Below are 18,198 nucleotides of genomic sequence, written 5' to 3'. Positions count from 1 at the left end.
AGGGGTTTAGGTAAGGTTTAGTTAATTGGTGCTGAAGTTAAAGGAGGAAAGGCTTAAAAAGGACGAGACATTACCTGGTAACACCAAATGTCTGATTATCTAATGAATAAACGCAGCGTTTAAACGCACGTCCTTACGGGACTGTAGAACATGACAATCTTATTAACAGACCAGTTCTTGTCAGGTTCTCTTAAGCCCAATGTAGAGTGAACAGCAATAGGCCTTAGTAATTATTAAATGCTTTAAGTGCTTCGTGTAATACTCTAGGTAATGTATTTTGCATAAGTAAGTCATGTCAGAGGAGAGAAGAAAAAAAAAGAGAGGAGGACAAAGAATTGACGCGAGACCTTGATTTGACTGGATGGTCTTCAATTATGTATTCATTTTAATATCTTAATGATGTCTGCTTAAATATGAGATGAAATATGGATGTGAGTCGTCATGGACACCAGAAGGTGATGTGCGGTCTCAAAGACAGCACTCCGGAGCACCTTTGTCTACTGTAGCGACTACTGTAGCGACTACTGTAGCGACTACTGTAGCGACTACTACACCGACAGGAGAGCGCAGCGAGAGGATCAGTTGATCTACAGAGAAATGACCGTACATCATTCCGATATAAAGCGGTTTCAGATGTTCTACACGAGGTTCGACATATTTATTTGAATAAAACTGGTAAGATATTGCTTTCATTTGCCCTTTTAGTACCACAATGAGTAAGTCAACTTAACTCCTGCACTGCAGTCAAGAAAAAAAACTTTTATCACTTGATGGGAAGGATAGGAATATTCCAGGAGACACCATAATCAACAGATCGATGCCAGAAAATAGCATGCTTTGCTGTGAATCATTCGGCACCCCAAGTCCTCCTTACCTGCAGATGGCAGACTGACTATAGGCCGGGCCCTCGGCCGCGCTGAGCGCCTGACCCACCTGCGTCTGGGTCAGGCCCAGGGACAAGCGGCGGATTTTGAACGCTTTGGCGAACTCCCGAATCTCCTCCAGGTTGACCCCATCCACCTCGCTGGCGGCCGTCTGGGGGTCTACAATACAACACAGATAGAGGGGGGGGGGGGGGGGGTCAAAAAACAAGAAGGACCAAGGCACTCTTCGTATAGTTAAAACGCCTTTAAAAAACCATTTGTCAGGGAGTACAGATGGAGGCAGAGGGAGGGGGGTTAGCGCCATTAAACACACCGAATACAAAGAATATAGCTAATTCACATACATTCCACTATAATGTGACATTTCTGGTCTCTGTTGACGAACAACAGCAGTAGGTTTAGAAATATATTGTGAATTGAGTTAACGGTGATTGAAATTCTGGTGCTTCTCTGTCCGCTGGTTGATAATAGCAGCCTCTGTACAATATGTACTGTGACGGTATCGAGAGTGAATGGCGGGCTTTGCGTTTAACACTAAATTGAAAACGTTCCTCATTTAATCTTCGACATAAAAGCTCATAGACACATAATGGACACAGCAGCGTAGAGACATGTCCGTTCAATAGGCTAGTCCGCCGTGGTGCCATTGCCGTTCTCGGCATTCCTCCTGTTTCATTAGGAACAATAAGCAGACTGAAAGCCAACAGTTTTATAGCCCAAACTCTGTGCTTTTATCATGAAAAAAAAGAAGCCTGTGGAATGTTTATTAGAGGATCATTCCAATCATCCGTCCCTCCTTTGGGGAAGTCAATTGACACCTCCACAGAAAGACTGTGCTGCTGTGTGTGCTGCACTACTCAGTTGTTCAAAGATGACATCCAACTCTACTCTAAAGAAGACATTTTATTGTATAAATGTTGTTTGTAAATTGCTGCTTTGCGGACCCACATTTAAGTGACTTTGGGGACCTATTTTCCCTGAAGCATTTTGAAGAATTTCATAGCTAATAAAAAGTGATTTCACATTGTACATCAATGTCAGGTTCCCTGGCATCCTGCTTACTAAAGCAAAGTTTGTGCCAGTGAATTATTCATCTTGGTCATTATCAATGAATTATTAAAAGGAATTTTCCAAGCGTATTTAAGAAGAAAAAAATCTATCGGGCTGCCATCTTGCCGTGAGGCCTCATAAGAGACGCAGCGATTCTGAGCTTCTACGGCGGCAGAGCGCTAGACGTGCGAACATCTGGAGACATGGGACCAAGTCATCCCAAATGGCACCCTACTCCCAATGTAGTGCACTACTTTGACCAGGACCTATCGTTATTTTTTTCCCCCACTGAATGGAGGGTTCGCCTAGTCAAATGCAGGGCACTATATACGGAATAAGCTGCCATTTGGGATGCAGGCCCTGTATATCTTAAAAGGATGGGAGGATGGTCACTAACTGCATCCTCATCGGTTCAACCTTGGTGAGCATCTGATCATCCCCCAACGGAGAGCCGCTGAAGTGCGTTTCTATATGAAATGATTAGTCCTCTCTGGATCACTGTCTGTCCACTGTGATCCATCGCTGGTCTCCTTCCTATACGACTGCCTTCAAGGCTTTACCAAATAATACACATTCCATATGATGACGTTGCATTTCATTTACATTGGGTTTGAAATTCCTATGTACCCTGTGTAGGTATTTGTGATCTGAAAAGACATTGAATGCTTGAAAAATACCATCCACTCATTTAGAATAAAAATGTTGGTCATACTTTACTATAGTATGGATACTATCTGTTGATAAGCAACTGCTTGCTAAGGTTACGTTTAGGGTTAGGTTTAGAATAAGGGTAAGGGTTAAGGTTAGGGTTAGGGTTAAGTTTAGGGTTAGGATACGGGTTAAGGTTAGGGTTAGTAGATAGTTAGGTTGAATGCTAATAATGGTTTGTGGATAGTCTGTAAAGCATCTACAGATGGACTATCCAAATAAAGTGTTACCCTTGGACCTTGCAAATACAATGAGCTGGTCGAAGGGCAGTATATTGGCAAGAGGAATGTAGAATCAAAAAGTGTATTATGTATGATTGGACGCAGAAATAAGGCTCCATGTCCACATACGGGATATTCACCGAGGGGCTATGCATTCTAGAACCACGTGGAAGGTGTGTTCCGCGATGCATTGACGGAGAACCTTTCATACCATGCCGATCACTTCTATGTGTTCATTTGACAGTAGAAATGTGTTCAACGTCCACTGAAGTAGCTAGAACGTTTACTAGGTAGCTACGGTAGTTGCCTTGGTAACCAAACAAACAGACTTGCTAGTTTAGCTAACCAAACCATGAGTCCTCGCTTGCTAGTATGACAATTGAATTGAATTCGACTGTTGTTTTCAAAAGCAGCTGAAACATAGAACATGTAAGAATGAACTATAGCCATCGAATTTTACCGTGCTGATATACCATGCGTTACAAGGAAATAATGCACACTCTAGAATGGCCTTCAAGCCAATCAGAAACAAGTATTATCAACAATGCCATGGTGTAATTAAGCAATACGGCCAGAGGAGGTGTGGTATATGGCCAATATACCATGGCTAAGGGCTGTTCTTAGGCCCAGCCCTTAGCCGAGGAGTCCTATTGCTATTATAAACTGGTTACCAATTTAGTAAAACTAAATGTTTTGCCATACCCGTGGTATATGGTCTGATATACCATGGCTTTCAGTCAATCAGAATTCAGGGCTCAAACCACCCAGTACATAAAACAAGTTGATCAATGGCAACTCCTTTATATTGAATGCAGAACTCAGCCGCAGATGCCTTCAAAATGAGGGAATTTAAGTGAATAGCCTGTGCCAAATTAAATGTATTTATATTTATCTGACTAAATCAGAGTTTTTAAGGCAACGGTTGGCAAGCTGAAAAGCCTTAGGCCCTATGATTTATTAAGGGTCCACAGAGGGCTAAGCATTTGGAATCTGAGGCTGGTCTTCACTACACACAGTGTTTTTGATAGTCTAATAAACAGAATATTAAATAAATCCTTTAAGAAGAGGAAGGAGAACAATCTAAAGTTTCTGGACAAACAGAAATCCAGTGCTCTTGAAATAGAAGGTTCACCATACCAAAGACTGCGGTCAATTAAAACAATTCTCTGACAATGTAGGTTTATCTGTAGACTTGTATGTTCTCTTAACATGTATGTGTGTGTGTGTGTGTGTGTGTGTGTGTGTGTGTGTGTGTGTGTGTGCGCGCGCGCGCGCGCGAGTGTGTGTGCGTGCGTGTGTCACCGGGTACTCACTGCTGACCAGCTGACCCACGCTGAGGGCGGAGGAGGAAGATGAGGACGAGGAGGAGGAAGAGGCCTGGCGGAGAGGACTCTGGCTGTGGGGCATGTGGAGCAGGTTGGGCTGAGACGACACTGGGCCTGTCTGAACATGCTGAGCCTGAGGCAGCTGAGGACACACAGAAATGAAATATTGACTTAAAACAACAATACAACCCCTATAACGTTGCACCAATAGCACTATAAGCGATCTTCATAACCACCCACAGCAGTTATGGTGACTCTCCAGCACCTGTACATTGCTGTGACACTGCAGCAATTCTATTTGACATTAACAGCTTAATGAAGGCAGGTCTGTGCAGGAAAAGACACGTGGACACCCCCTCTCCCGTATCAAACATCATTTAGGATTTACAGGCAATGTGCTTCGGCTCCATGAAAACAATGTATTTTCATGTTTGTGAGCAAATGAATTGCTCTTACAAGATCAAGCTGATATGTCTTCACTCTAAAGTGAAGGCCGTCTCCTCCGTAAACTAGGTTGGCTTTCCCACTCCTCTCTCTCGCTATTAATTATTTTCCCCTCGGTATGTGTGTTGTTTGGAAAGTGCGGTGGATGTCAACAGAGATGCACATACTGTCAAGACAGCTGACAGGCAGAGAGAATTATCTAGCTTCACTGGAAATATTCCGCACTGCCGGCGCTGACAACCGTAAATTACACCTGTGGAACTGTCGTCGTCGTGCGTCTTTGAAGTGAGGACAAAAACCATAAACTTTATTACAAATGCGATCTGGTGTTCCGTGAAGTCACATTTAAGGCCGTCTTCTGAGTTAATCCACCCTATCAGATTGAACTATTGTCCTTCCCATTTACATATCACGTTTCACTTTTTTAACCTGCTTTTTTTTTATGGCTGAAAGCCTGGTTGATATTAGGTAGACTTAAACCTGTGTAATTTATTTGGTTTCATTAGTAGGTGTGCGTCTGTCACCTACCATGTATGTACAAGTCCAAAAGAAGGAAGCTATTTACTTTGTACATAAAACTTCCGCACTAGGTGGGATTTAACCTCACTCATACAAACAAACAGCATTAAAGAACTCATGTTCTTCCGAGCACAAGAGAGCCTTCTGTCCTGTTTAGAGGTTCAGTCTGGTCTTGTATTGTTTCGCTAGCTAGAGACACATGATTATCCCTTCAAATGTTTGATTATGAAGGAGAATTACATGCTCAGGTCACAGAGGTCAAATAGGTGTGTGGGGGGGGAGTATTTTAGTTTTAAATGGGATGATGAAAAGCATTGCTATTTGTTTGGCTCTGCAGGAGCTCTGCATGAGCTCAGCATACTTCCTGAGAGGGAGTCTAAGAGGATGCCTGACAGGTGCTTTACGCACACGCACACTGCTTGACAGATTTTTTTCTTCTTTCTGTAGTATTTCTATAATCTTTACTGCCCTAGTCAAAAGAGTCCATTTGAATGGTTTTATCGAAAGCAACTTCTTCCAAACACTGGGACCAATGAAATGTTACAGTTGGGAGTTATGTTTTTTGTGAAGGTATAACCTTTTCAAGTTGCGTTTAGACAGAAGATGAGACGACTTGATAGCTGAAAGAAAAAAACATCAGACTTGACTCGTTTTGTACAGGTTACTTTTCTCAAGAGTAAACCCGAAAAAAAGTTCAATCTACACAGATGATTTTTCTCCTCGCCCATTTTTTATAGTGTGTATCTATGTGTTCCTATAACCAGGTTTCCATCCAACCTTTTTATGCCTAAAAAAATGTCACGACAGGCCTGACGGAAAGAGCAAATTTGTCAGTAAACTTTCCAAATGTCGACAAAAAACACACGCTGGACAAGGTGGGATCTTTTTGTGATGGTAAAGTTAATTATGCGATAAATGGCGGTGGAAAAGCTTTTATGCGCAAATATTGATACATTTTTTGATTTTACTTTTATTTCACTAGGCAGGTCAGTTAAGAAAAATATATGATTTACGATGACAGCCTAGGAACAGTGGGTTAACTGCCTTGTTCAGGGGCAGAACGACAGATTTTTACCTTGTCGCCTCGGGGATTCGGCCAATGCTCTAACCGCTAGGCCACCTGCCGCTCTAACCATCATGCGATAACATGTTGTGTGGTCCTCCCACTACGACTCGGGAAAGCATGCAGTTTATTAGGCTACAGATGAAATAAGTTACGGTGAACTTCACAGGGTGGTGAAAGTGCACGGTGATGAGCTTGATGCTCCTTTCCTATAAATATCGAGGGTCTTATTCTGGTGACATGATGTTCGATGCTTGGTTGACGTTTGACAAATGTAAATAATCTTGCTCTTTTGTCCATAATAATCTCATCATGTAGGCTATACCCGCACTGTATCTGCAAACTGTTGGCTAGCGCGCACGTACCAATACCAGAGTGGACACATTCGCTATATAATTGTTTTTGTGACAAAACCATCAGTAGAGTTGAAGTCATTTTTCTAAGCACTACATCATCACGCACAGCCTTTTATTCGCAACAAGTCCGTTTGATGGAAACACATCTCTGGTGGGAAAATGCGCATCATTTGCTTATGTGGAATTTAGAATAGTCGCATGAAAATCTGTCGCCAATTGGATGGAAAATGTTTTTGGTCTGCAAATGTACTGTGATTAAGAACATATCTTCATGTGTCTGCATTGTGTGTGTGTGTGTGTGTGTGTGTGTGTGTGTGTGTGTGTGTGTGTGTGTGTGTGTGTCCACGCATGTTTGTATCTGTGCATGTGTGTGCGTGTACTGTACGTCTGTGTGTGTGGTTACCTGCTGTCCAGGCTTGATTGGTGACAGTGTGATTCCCTGGGTGTTGATGACAGGCAGGATTTGATTGCCGATCACCGTGGCGATGATCTGGCCCTGGGCGTTGGTCAGAAGCTGGGGTGTAATTGGCTGGACCTGCAGCGCTGGGTTTACGCCCCCTGATTGGCTCGAGGGCCCCCCAGAGTTGGGCATAAGTGGGATCGTTCCAATTATCTACGAAGGAGGGGTGAGAGGAGAAGGGAAGAAATCAGATGGGTCGTTCCAGTGAGCTACAGTACACGGATAAGTGTAGGAGGGTGAACGCCATTAGAACATATTGTTCGTGTGATCTACTGGACAGAAGTATGGAGCGATGTTCATGTTCTGTATGAAATCCCACAGCAAGTAAAACATAAAGTACTGTGCACGTCAATACAAGTATATCAGTGAGCGCCCAAACCATTAGAATGACAGTATCAAGCCCAAGCGCAGAGCACTTGATGGTTGAGTAAGTGTATGAGGGAACGCACAGGCAGATTCTCTGATCATCTGTCACAGAGGAGCTTTTTATAGGCCAAGGCAAGCAAAGGCAGAGCACCCAGCTGGGAGCACACTGCAAAGGTCAGCTCTGAGTACCTGTGTGTGTGCTGGTGCAGACCACTGACTGTGTTATCCATCATCAGGCCAGGAGAGGGGCGTGTGTGTGTGATTCATGTGTGTATATGCGTCTCTGTCTGTTTCTGTTAAGGGGGGGTTGGTAATGTGGCTGTGTTGAGAGATCTCCCTCCCTTCCCCTTCCCTCAACGCGCACACACACACACACACACGACCAAACAGCTCCCAGGGTCCCTGGGGTACTGCATCCCCTACTCCCCTCTTCCTCCCCCCCAGCTCTCCTCTGCTCTCCTCCACGGCTGTAATCAGGAAGTGCAGATCAAAAAGGGCGGCAGAGTGTCACCGCAGCGTTTTAGCTCTCAGAGCTGCCAGAGTGCGGCCAAGAGTAGCGCTTTAGGGGGGGGGGGGGGGGGACTTAGCGCCTCTTCCCAATGATGAAGGTTAATGTCATCTGAGGACTGGTCCTGGACAGACAACTTCAGTCTCTCTGCCTGCTCTCTGCACTGACAGAACAACAGCACCCATTATGCCAGAGGAGAGTGAACATGGTTGGGGTTGCCATTATTTTACAAACCTTGTCGTTTGGACCAGGCTGGAAGATTTGGGCTGGCACGTTCGCATTTTTTGTTATAGATATGTAAACAGTCACAGGCAAAATTCAAAGCAAAATAAATGGACACAAGCACAATGAATGTTTTGGTAGCTCATGCTGCACAGGGTTTCGACCTACTTCAAGCCTCGTGTATAAATGAGACACCGACATAATTTAATCTAGGCAGGGATTCAATTATTACACATGCACCTGTCACTTCATATGATTTCACAGCGAGATGCAAACAGATCCCTTCATACTGTAGTCCAGCATCTCACCACTGCTCCCGGTGCTAATCTAATTCTTCCTGCCATGCCTCCCTCTGCCTGGTCCCCCTCCCCTCTCTCCCCATTCCCTGTTTGATATAATGTGGAGGGATCAGTGGTAGAATTGTAGGCCGGCAATCTGTAATTCATCCCCTCCACGGCTCATTTGCTTACGTTGCTTCGCATTAAGCGACAGATAATTTATCTCTCTCTCTCCGCGCTCCGTGTCGCCTGCTCCGATTCCACCCTGTAATGCTCTCCTCTCCTGCCACTTAGCATATTTTATTGCGCCGCCTGACGCTCATGCCTCCCGACGGCTGGCTTCGCGTGCCTCTGTGGCGGTTGACTTGTTCCGCTCAATTATTCATCCTTATTGGACTAAGTGGTTGTTCTATAAACGTAATAACACACAGGCAGGGAACTGACAGCTTAGCTCTCGTCCCCGGACGCACCGCTAGCGCCGCGTCTCCACCTCTCCCTCAGACTTCCTGGGTGTTGCATGGCAGTGCTCAAATGGCATTTCTCAAGGCAGTCGATTGTGACACTGATTCTGTAAAACATAATACATTTAGAGGGAAGACCTGGTGGGCGGCAGGTAGCCTCGAGTGTAGAGCGTTGGGCCACTGACCGAAAGGTCGCTGGCTTGAATACTGGAGCCGACTAGGTGAAAAATCTGTCGCTGTGCCCTTGAGCAAGGCACTAAACCCTAATTGCTCTAGGGGTGCTGGCCAATGGCGACCTTTACTGTGACCCCACTCCCTGTGGGTGTCTCAGGGGGAGTTGGGATACGGAAGAAACACATTTCCATCACACATTTGTGTATAACAGAACAAATATAAGCACCCACAACTTATTATTATTTTACCTGTAGATTCAGAGAGGTCCATGGAGAAGACATGCTTTGGTCTCAGGCTACAGCCAGTTATGGCATTTTTTAACAACATACGCTGTGGCACCTTCTCACAAACAATAGTATTGTCAGCTTTGTCCAACCAGCATTCTTTATGTTTCTCGTTCCTTTTTGTCTTTTTCCTCCTCCTGTATTTTTTTTCCAATCGTGAGGCGTGTCAGGACCTGGGTCCTCTTTCGCTCTCTCTCTCCCTTCTCTCAGCAGAACTCATTAATGAACACATTAATCAATGATGTCGCTCTTGCTGCTGGTGATTCTCTGATCCACCTCTACGCAGACGACACCATTCTGTATACTTCTGGCCCCTCTTTGGACACTGTGTTAACTAACCTCCAGACGAGCTTCAATGCCATACAATTCTCCTTCCGTGGCCTCCAACTGCTCTTAAACGCAAGTAAAACTAAATGCATGCTATTCAATCGATCACTGCCCGCACCTGCCCACCCGCCCAGCATCACTACTCTGGACGGTTCTGACTTAGAATGTGTGGACAACTACAAATACCTAGGTGTCTGGTTAGACTGTAAACTCTCCTTCCAGACTCACATTAAGCATCTCCAATCCAAAATTAAATCTAGAATCGGCTTCCTATATCGCAACAAAGCATCCTTCACTCATGATGCCAAACATACCCTCGTAAAACTGACCATCCTACCGATCCTAGACTTCGGTGATGTCATCTATAAAATAGCCTCCAACACTCTACTCAACAAACTGGATGCAGTCTATCACAGTGCCATCCGTTTTGTCACCAAAGCACCATACACTACCCACCATTGCGACCTGTATGCTCTCGTTGGTTGGCCCTCGCTTCATACTCGTCGCCAAACCCACTGGCTACAGGTTATCTACAAGTCTCTGCTGGGTAAAGCCCCGCCTTATCTCAGCTCACTGGTCACCATAGCAGCACCCACTCGTAGCACGCGCTCCAGCAGGTATATCTCACTGGTCACCCCCAAAGCCAATTTCTCCTTTGGTCATCTTTCCTTCCAGTTCTCTGCTGCCAATGACTGGAACAAACTGCAAAAATCTCTGAAGCTGGAGACTCATATCTCCCTCACTAACTTTAAGCACCAGCTGTCAGAGCAGCTCACAGACCACTGCACCTGTACATAGCCCATCTGTAAACAGCCCATCTATCTACCTACCTCATCCCCATACTGTATTTATTTATCTTGCTCCTTTGCACCCCAGTATCTCTACTTGCACATTCATCTTCTGCACATCTACCATTCCAGTGTTTAATTGCTATATTGTAATTACTTCGCCACCATGGCCTATTTATTAACTTAACTCATTTGCACTCACTGTATATAGACTTTGTGTTTTATTTTGTTCTACTGTATTATTAACTGTATGTTTTGTTTATTCCATGTGTAACTCTGTGTTGTCGTATGTGTCGAATTGCTATGCTTTATCTTGGCCAGGTCGCAGTTGCAAATGAGAACTTGTTCTCAACTAGCCTACCTGGTTAAATAAAGGTGAAAATAAATAAATAAATAAATACAATGAAGATTATGCTGCTCTTCTCTTGTTTCCACAGAAATGTCATGTCATCTCCTCAGCCAGGACAATCGGTGGCGTTAGCCATGGTGGCCAGACAATATCCTTAGCCATTTCCCCCTCCTTCTCTCTCCATGAAGTGAATAGAGGCCCTTGTTGGGAAATCCTGACTTTCTTCATTAGAGCTCCAAGACACCAAGCATATCAATTTGATAAGGGTATGTAAATTGCTTTATACATCTCCCGAATCCTCTTGATTGTCTGGCTCTAAGATGGAATGCCGGTGTAGGTAATGTTGGGTACAGTAAAATCTTCCACAACATGCAAATCTGCACAGCAACTAGCATTCACCTGGCTTAATTTGTCCTGCTGTTATCGTTAAAGCAGGTGTTCAAAAGTTAAAATGGCAATGCCAGAATGTTTCCTCTACCTCTGAGGACTTCCACGAGCAGGAGTGATTTGTATTCCAATGGAGTTCCTCCCTGGTTGTGTGCATGCAGGTTAACAGTGCATGTGGGTGTTCCTACCTGGTGTAGTGTGCATTAGTAACAGCAGTGTCTGCCCTGCGGGCTGTAGCCTTTATCAAAGCCCATTGAAGTGGATGGATGGCTCATGGGGGTTTCACCAGGAAACACAAAGACCAGCCACCAGGGGTTAACAGGGCTGGGAGTTCCCCCCCCATCACAGACCGTTTTGGGGCTAGCTACTTTTCAGGTCATATATCTTACCATTTCTCTCTTTGTCAAATATTATAGGTTTCTCTATGGAGTCATGGAAGGTATGGCACAGAATGTGTGGTAAAATTGTGCATAGTACAAGGGAATACGTAGTCATATGACAGAAACATTTGTGAGGAAATGTTTCCTCTAGTATGGCCTCAATCTTCTCATTCACGTTTCGATACTGAGGAACTAAGGTAAAATGGTGTAGTGCTTTCCTTAGGCAGACTGTGTACTGATATGAAATTCATTATTGAATGAACTCTTTCTTACAGTACAGCCTTAATCACAAAGATGGGACTGAAGAGTGGCTTCGTTGATTACTGGACACATATACTTCATAATCAGGTTGACACATGTTAAAGCCACATTATTAAATCCAATGCTTTTCAAGGCCCCTGTCTGGAACCTACTCTAACAAGAAATCCAGGGTGCAACTTTCACTAGGGACGGGGGACATGTCCCCCCCACATTCTGAAATTGCATTTTCATCATTGAAACGTGATACAAACAAGGCAACGGGGTGCTTTAGGACCACGCGGACGCCTATGAGCAGTCGGGTAGGCTGTTTGGAGTGTTTATCTGACAAAAAAGAAAATATATATATTATGTCCCCCCCACTTATAAAACCAAAGTTGCGCCCCTGAAGAAATCCAATGGACATTAGTGATAGGGTGAATGACTGTAACCCCTACTGTACTGTGTTCCGCTCTCTTCAAAATACCAAAATACTTCATTTAGAATAAAAGACCTCTCTTAGGAGAAGAAAGGACTCAAAATCAATGCAGGACAGGGATTTTCACACAGATACCTTTTATCAAAGTCCTTGTGCTTTAGTACAGTTACAATGCTGTCACAATGTTGTCTTACCTAGCTAGAGAATTAATATTCAAGAAGTGTACATGTATTCGAGCTGTTCTAGTTCCTCTATCATTCTCCCAGCAAAATAAACACCAAAGTCTGATAAAAGCTATTCTTTTGTTTCCTATTTGAGAGTCTACATACCGACACCATTTCTGCTTTTACGGTGGGCAGCTTCTGAGGCAGTGTTTGTCGGCCTCCCAGTCAAGTTCCAGTCATGCATTTAGTCTCTGTAATGTTCCCTTCCCAGTATAAGAGGGGTGGTGGTGTGTACGTGCGCGCGTGTGCGGTGGGGGGACCCTGGCTACGTTAGTAGTGTGGTGCACGTCTCAGAGTGCTCAGACTGAATAATGCTCTGAAATAATGAGGTGGGGAGCAAAGGACTGTAGCCCAGGGCTTTGACCGTCTCAGTGACCTGATTATGTCAGCCAATGTCAGTCGGCGATACACTACAAAAGCACAGAGCATCCCATCAAATCCATCTCCATGGCGATCTGTCCCTGCGTCCCCGGCACCTTTTCCCAGACCAGGGAAACCCATACTGTCTCATTAGCCGCATTTAGCATCAAGGGCTAACACAGATTCACACAAGCTGTTTTCAGTACGTGTGGACAAACATAGAAAAACATCTACAGTCATACACAATTATAAGTAGCCTACAATACAGTTGAAGTCAGAAGTTTACATACACCTTAGCCAAATACATTTAAACTCAGTTTTTCACAATTCCTGACATTTAATCCTAGTAAAAATTCCCTGTCTTCGGTCAGTTAGGATCACCACTTTATTTTAAGAATGTGAAATGTCAGAATAATAGTAGAGAGAATGATTTATTTCAGCTTTTATTTCTTTCATCGCGTTCCCAGTGGGTCAGAAGTTTACATACACTCAATTAGTATTTGGTAGCATTGCCTTTAAATTGTTTAACTTGGGTCAAACATTTTGGGGAGCCTTCCACAAGCTTCCCACAATAAGTTGGGTGAATTTTGGCCCATTCCTCCTGACAGAGCTGGTGTAACTGAGTCAGGTTTGTAGGCCTCCTTGCTCACACACGCTTTTTCAGTTCTACCCACAAATTGTCTATAGGACTGAGGTCAGGGCTTTGTGATGGCCACCCCAATACCTTGACTTTGTTGTCCTTAAGCCATTTTGCCACAACTTTGGAAGTATGCTTGGGGTCATTGTCCATTTGGTAGACCCATTTGCGACCAAGCTTTAACTTCCTGACTGATGTCTTGAGATGTTGCTTCAATATATCCACATAATTTTCCTACCTCAAGAGGCCATCTATTTTGTGAAGTGCACTAGTCCCTCCTGCAGCAAAGTATCCCCACTTCTTTGGCTTGCAAGCCTCCCCCTTTTTCCTCCAAACATAACGATGGTCATTATGGCCAAACAGTTCTATTTTTGTTTCATCAGACCAGAGAACATTTCTCCAAAAAGTACAATCTTTGTCCTCATGTGCAGTTGCAAACCGTAGTCTAGCTTTTTTTATGGTGGTTTTGGAGCAGTGGCTTCTTCCTTGCTGAGCGTCCTTTCAGGTTATGTCGATAAAGGACTCATTTTACTGTGAATATAGATACTTTTGTACCTGTTTCCTCCAGCATCTTCACAAGGTCCGTTGCCGTTGTTCTGGGATTGATTCGCACTTTCTCAGAACGCGTCTCTTTCCTGAGCGATATGACGGCTGCGTGGTCCCATGGTGTTTATTCTTGCGTACTATTGTTTGTACAAATGAACGTGGTACCTTCAGGCGTTTGGAAATTGCTCCCAAGGATGAACCAGTCTTGTGGAGGTCTACAACTTTTTTCCTGAGGTCTTGGCTGATTTCTTTTGATTTTCCCATGATGTCAAGCAAAGAGGCACTGAGTTTGAATGTAGGCCTTGAAATACATCCACAGGTACACCTCCAATTGACTCAAATGATGTCAATTAGCCTATCAGAAGCTTCTAAAGCCATGACATAATTTTTGGGAATTTTCCTAGCTGTTTAAAGGCACAGTCAACTTAGTGTATGTTAACGTCTGACCCACTGGAATTGTGATACAGTGAATTATAAGTGAAATAATCTGTCTGTAAACAATTGTTGGAAAAATGACATGTGTCATGCACACAGAAGATGTCCTAACCGACTTGCCAAAACCATAGTTTGTTAAAAACAAATTTGTGGAGTGGTTGAAAAACAAGTTTTAATGACTTCAACTGTATGTGCATTGCTCTGTCATGAGCATGTTGACAAAATCTTCCCTGTACAGCAATTCTTACCCCTTACAGACTTCCTACACAAACAAGCATGGAATTAGGTCCGTCTTATCATAAAACCACAAAAGGTATTCGTCGGGCCGTGGTTTTAATTGAGTGATAAACAGGATAGCGGGAGGAGGGCGGAGAGCGAGGGATGAAATAGGGGTTAAGGTAAATAACTGGCTGGCGTGAAAGGGCACATTGTCCATGCGATCTTCCTTTAATATGCGCCGTGTGCATCTGCGATAAGATGATTCATTAGATAGGGCCCCACTCTGACAAGCGTCATCGTTCAAGCCTCTGGCTACTGATGGAACAATTCTGCAGCCACCCTGTAAATATGACAAGGTCAGCGTTTTACTGCGACGGGTGCATGCGGATAAGAGGAGGAAGGGCTTTGTTTATTCCCAAAAAGCTTAACATATGGCAGGATGGCTGCCGCGGAGCAACGCCACATAACACACAGCTAAAAAAATAAATAAATAAACCCCCAAACAAGATTACTACATAAGAAAATGAAATATTGAGACCATCCAGTCTTTGGAATTGTGTTTGTGTGTATTTAGTTAGTGGAAAGTGTTTTTTAAGACTGGTATAGTGTAACGTTGACTGAAGAACATGGAAAATATAGTGAAACCATCATTATGTGATGTGATTTCATTTACAAGTAGTTCTAGTCAGGTCTAATGAACACCGTGAAACCTATAGGATACCTCTTTTGATATTAAGACTGGTAAAGATCACTAACCTGTCCTTGTGCATTAGTGACCAGTTGCCCCGTGACTCCAGCTTGCAGGTTGGAGAGGGTGTTGCCAAAGACCTGGGATCCGGCCATGGAGCCCATAGCTGCTGCTGCTGCCGCCACCGCAGCCTGGCTGGCCAGAGGGTTCAACTGCAGGGACAGAATCATACAGGTAATGACTGTTACTGTTTGGTTATAAATTAGAACGGTGATCCGTGTTCTCCAAGTGGTACTGTAAGTAAACAAACATGGGAGACAGTGTAGGATGAGGGAAGTGAAGTAGCTTGACAGAATATGGTGCTGATGCTTTGTTACTAAAGACAGTAGTACTGTGAGGTATATGTCGAGTAGTCCATCATCCAGCCCTTAGAAGTGTGTGCCCAGAAGAGAGCCGGGGTGTGGTCCGGGAGGGCAGGGACAGGGGGTGGGGTCCGGGAGGGCAGGGACAGGGGGTGGGGTCCGGGAGGGCAGGGACAGGGGGTGGGGTCCGGGAGGGCAGGGACAGGGGGTGGGGTCCGGGAGGGCAGGGACAGGGGGTGGGGTCCGGGAGGGCAGGGACAGGGGGTAGGGTCCGGGAGGGCGGGGACAGGGGGTGGGGTCCGGGAGGGCACAAAGAGGGGGTGGGCCGGTGAATAAGTGCCTATTTTACCAGTCTAAGGGCTTCCTGTGGCCCTCGGGGCTACCCCAGGGCCCTGCAGCATCTCTGCAGGGACCGGGCAGCCCCAGACCATGTCGGTTTAACAACAGAAGGAGCCATGGTAGCTATGCATCATTGTATCCTCAACCACCTCAACACGCTCCCACTCTGAATCAACCTGCCACCATACCGCGCCACCACACTGCTCCTTCCCAGGGTTAAAAAAAAATGACCGCGTTTACCCCTGCTGTAATGGACTCATCTGGAACTGGTGGACAGGCCAAGTGATTGTAAAGGAACGTCTCCCGTGTGGGCAGAGCCCGTGGAGCTCCAACCTCGTAGGAGCGTGAGATCACCCAGATAAATCAAGCTAACCACGTATTAGAGGGTGGAAATGCACTGCTGATTTGGTTGTAGTGCGGCAGAGCAGAGCCTTATTAGGTTGAGTAAGTGGGAAAAAATAGCAGGCCGGCAGAGGAGACCGTCCAATGACTCAAGAGAATAGAGAAATAATAGAAATACTGTTTAGGCTGTGAATAACTATTCCTGGTGGTTGGCAATAATGTTATGCAGAGGGCTAATACATATTCAAAGACGGTTGGAGGAAATATTGAACAGCCTAATAGCACCTTAAAGGGGCAATCTGGAATTCAAACAGAAACAAAGCCACCACCACACCACTTTTTTTGGTAAACAGCTGAGGGATGGGGGCGGGAGAAATGTAATCACTCAAATTCCTATATAGCCTTTATATGTCACGCCGAGTAGACAATGTTACAGTCATGTAAAAACAATATTGATAAGTAGATAGATAACTTATATTATCATTCAGATAGTTCTGGACAATATCAAAAACTACTCCAGCAAAGGCATAAATTCCACTCCTTTTTCTCTCCGCACAATCGCTCTATGGGGATTTGAGCGTTGTTAAACTGAGACCGTTCAGTTGCCATTCATCTTTTATTGTTCCCTATCACCATGTGTTATTACGCTTTCTGAAATCAAATGATGGAGAAAAAAAAATGCCACAGAACGATCAATACTTTCTCATTGACAGTAAAGGTTAAGCACATTAAGAATGACACTGCATTTGTCTTATGAAATCATATTTCATGTTGGTGGCCTCAAATTGGCCATGATTGATATTGCGTCCCCTAGTCTGAAAGTCATCCATTTTTTTTTCTCTCTCCAGATAATCACAGGATTTTCTTTCTTATGTGCCCGTGCCCCGTTCGTCCTTCTGAAGCAACCTCAGTAGAAAACGTTAAGAAGAAATGTCTTTCCGCTTTTGTTATTTACCTTTTACAGCGCATTTGAGAGTTCATTCAAGCTTTTACTCGTCATTGGCTACTTGACAGCTATCATCATCGCCAAATGATAAAACATTTGCACATCGTTTCCATATATCTTTGGAGGGTTATAACTTTTGACAATTTGATTTGTTCTTCCATGATCTTGTTCCAATCAGAGGCTCATAATTTACAGTTAATTTCCTCTACTGAGGGTAGTAAAGGCCAGAGGAACAAAACAGAAGAGGAAGCATGTATTTCATTACTTGACATTCAGTAATCGTTTTGAAAACATGTCACTCTACAGTGATATGGATGCCCTGAAGGACTCGTGTCATTTTGGATATCCATATTTGCGATGATATCTACCGACTTCTAAACTTATCTCATTCATTTTTGGATCATATTGAAGCTCGTGTCAATGGAGATAGCAGTAGTTTGTTGATTTTTACATCTCATGGAATCAGCGGGAGTTCAAGATAAACAGGATCAAAATAACCTGGCTACCCCATGGAGTGGCAAGATGCCTTCGTGCCAAAACATCTTTGGAGTGGGATTGGTACTTAGACAGACTGATAGAGTGTCTAGACTCCTTTTTTTATGATAAAGTACACAGTGTCACTTAGCCTTTTTAGCATGACATTGTCTTTTTAGCATGACATTGTCTTTTTAGCATGACTGTCTTTTTAACATGACATTGTCTTTTTAGCATGACATTGTCTTTTTAGCATGACATTGTAGTAGTGAGAGCGAGATATACAGTAGATATAAGGGTTGTCTTCCTTACAATTCACATGCAAGTTCACACAATGACCTGTATTTGTGGCATATTTTCATAATATCAGAAAAACTAAAGCAGCTCCAGGAGAGT

The 18,198-nt window shown here is 44.1% G+C and overlaps 1 protein-coding gene across 2 annotated transcripts in view; it reads right to left on the bottom strand.

Moving 5' to 3' along the window:
• The window catches only part of LOC106590158 (POU domain, class 6, transcription factor 2), a 92,336-nt gene that overhangs the window by 6,877 nt on the left and 67,261 nt on the right, over positions 1–18,198 (bottom strand). For both annotated transcript variants that reach the window (XM_014180821.3, XM_014180822.3), the window contains exons 5-8: positions 15,408–15,551; positions 6,974–7,183; positions 4,177–4,330; positions 875–1,043 (exon numbers count right to left, since the gene is read on the bottom strand). In XM_014180821.3, the coding sequence (XP_014036296.1) occupies positions 875–1,043; positions 4,177–4,330; positions 6,974–7,183; positions 15,408–15,551 (677 nt within the window). The remainder of the gene's footprint in view (positions 1–874; positions 1,044–4,176; positions 4,331–6,973; positions 7,184–15,407; positions 15,552–18,198) is intronic.

This window comes from Salmo salar, chromosome 29 (genome assembly GCF_965601325.2).
Source record: "Salmo salar chromosome 29, fSalSal1, whole genome shotgun sequence".
Classification (NCBI taxonomy): domain Eukaryota; kingdom Metazoa; phylum Chordata; class Actinopteri; order Salmoniformes; family Salmonidae; genus Salmo; species Salmo salar.
The sequence above is the reverse complement of the archived record's forward strand: the minus strand, read 5'-3'. Positions and strand labels throughout refer to the sequence as shown.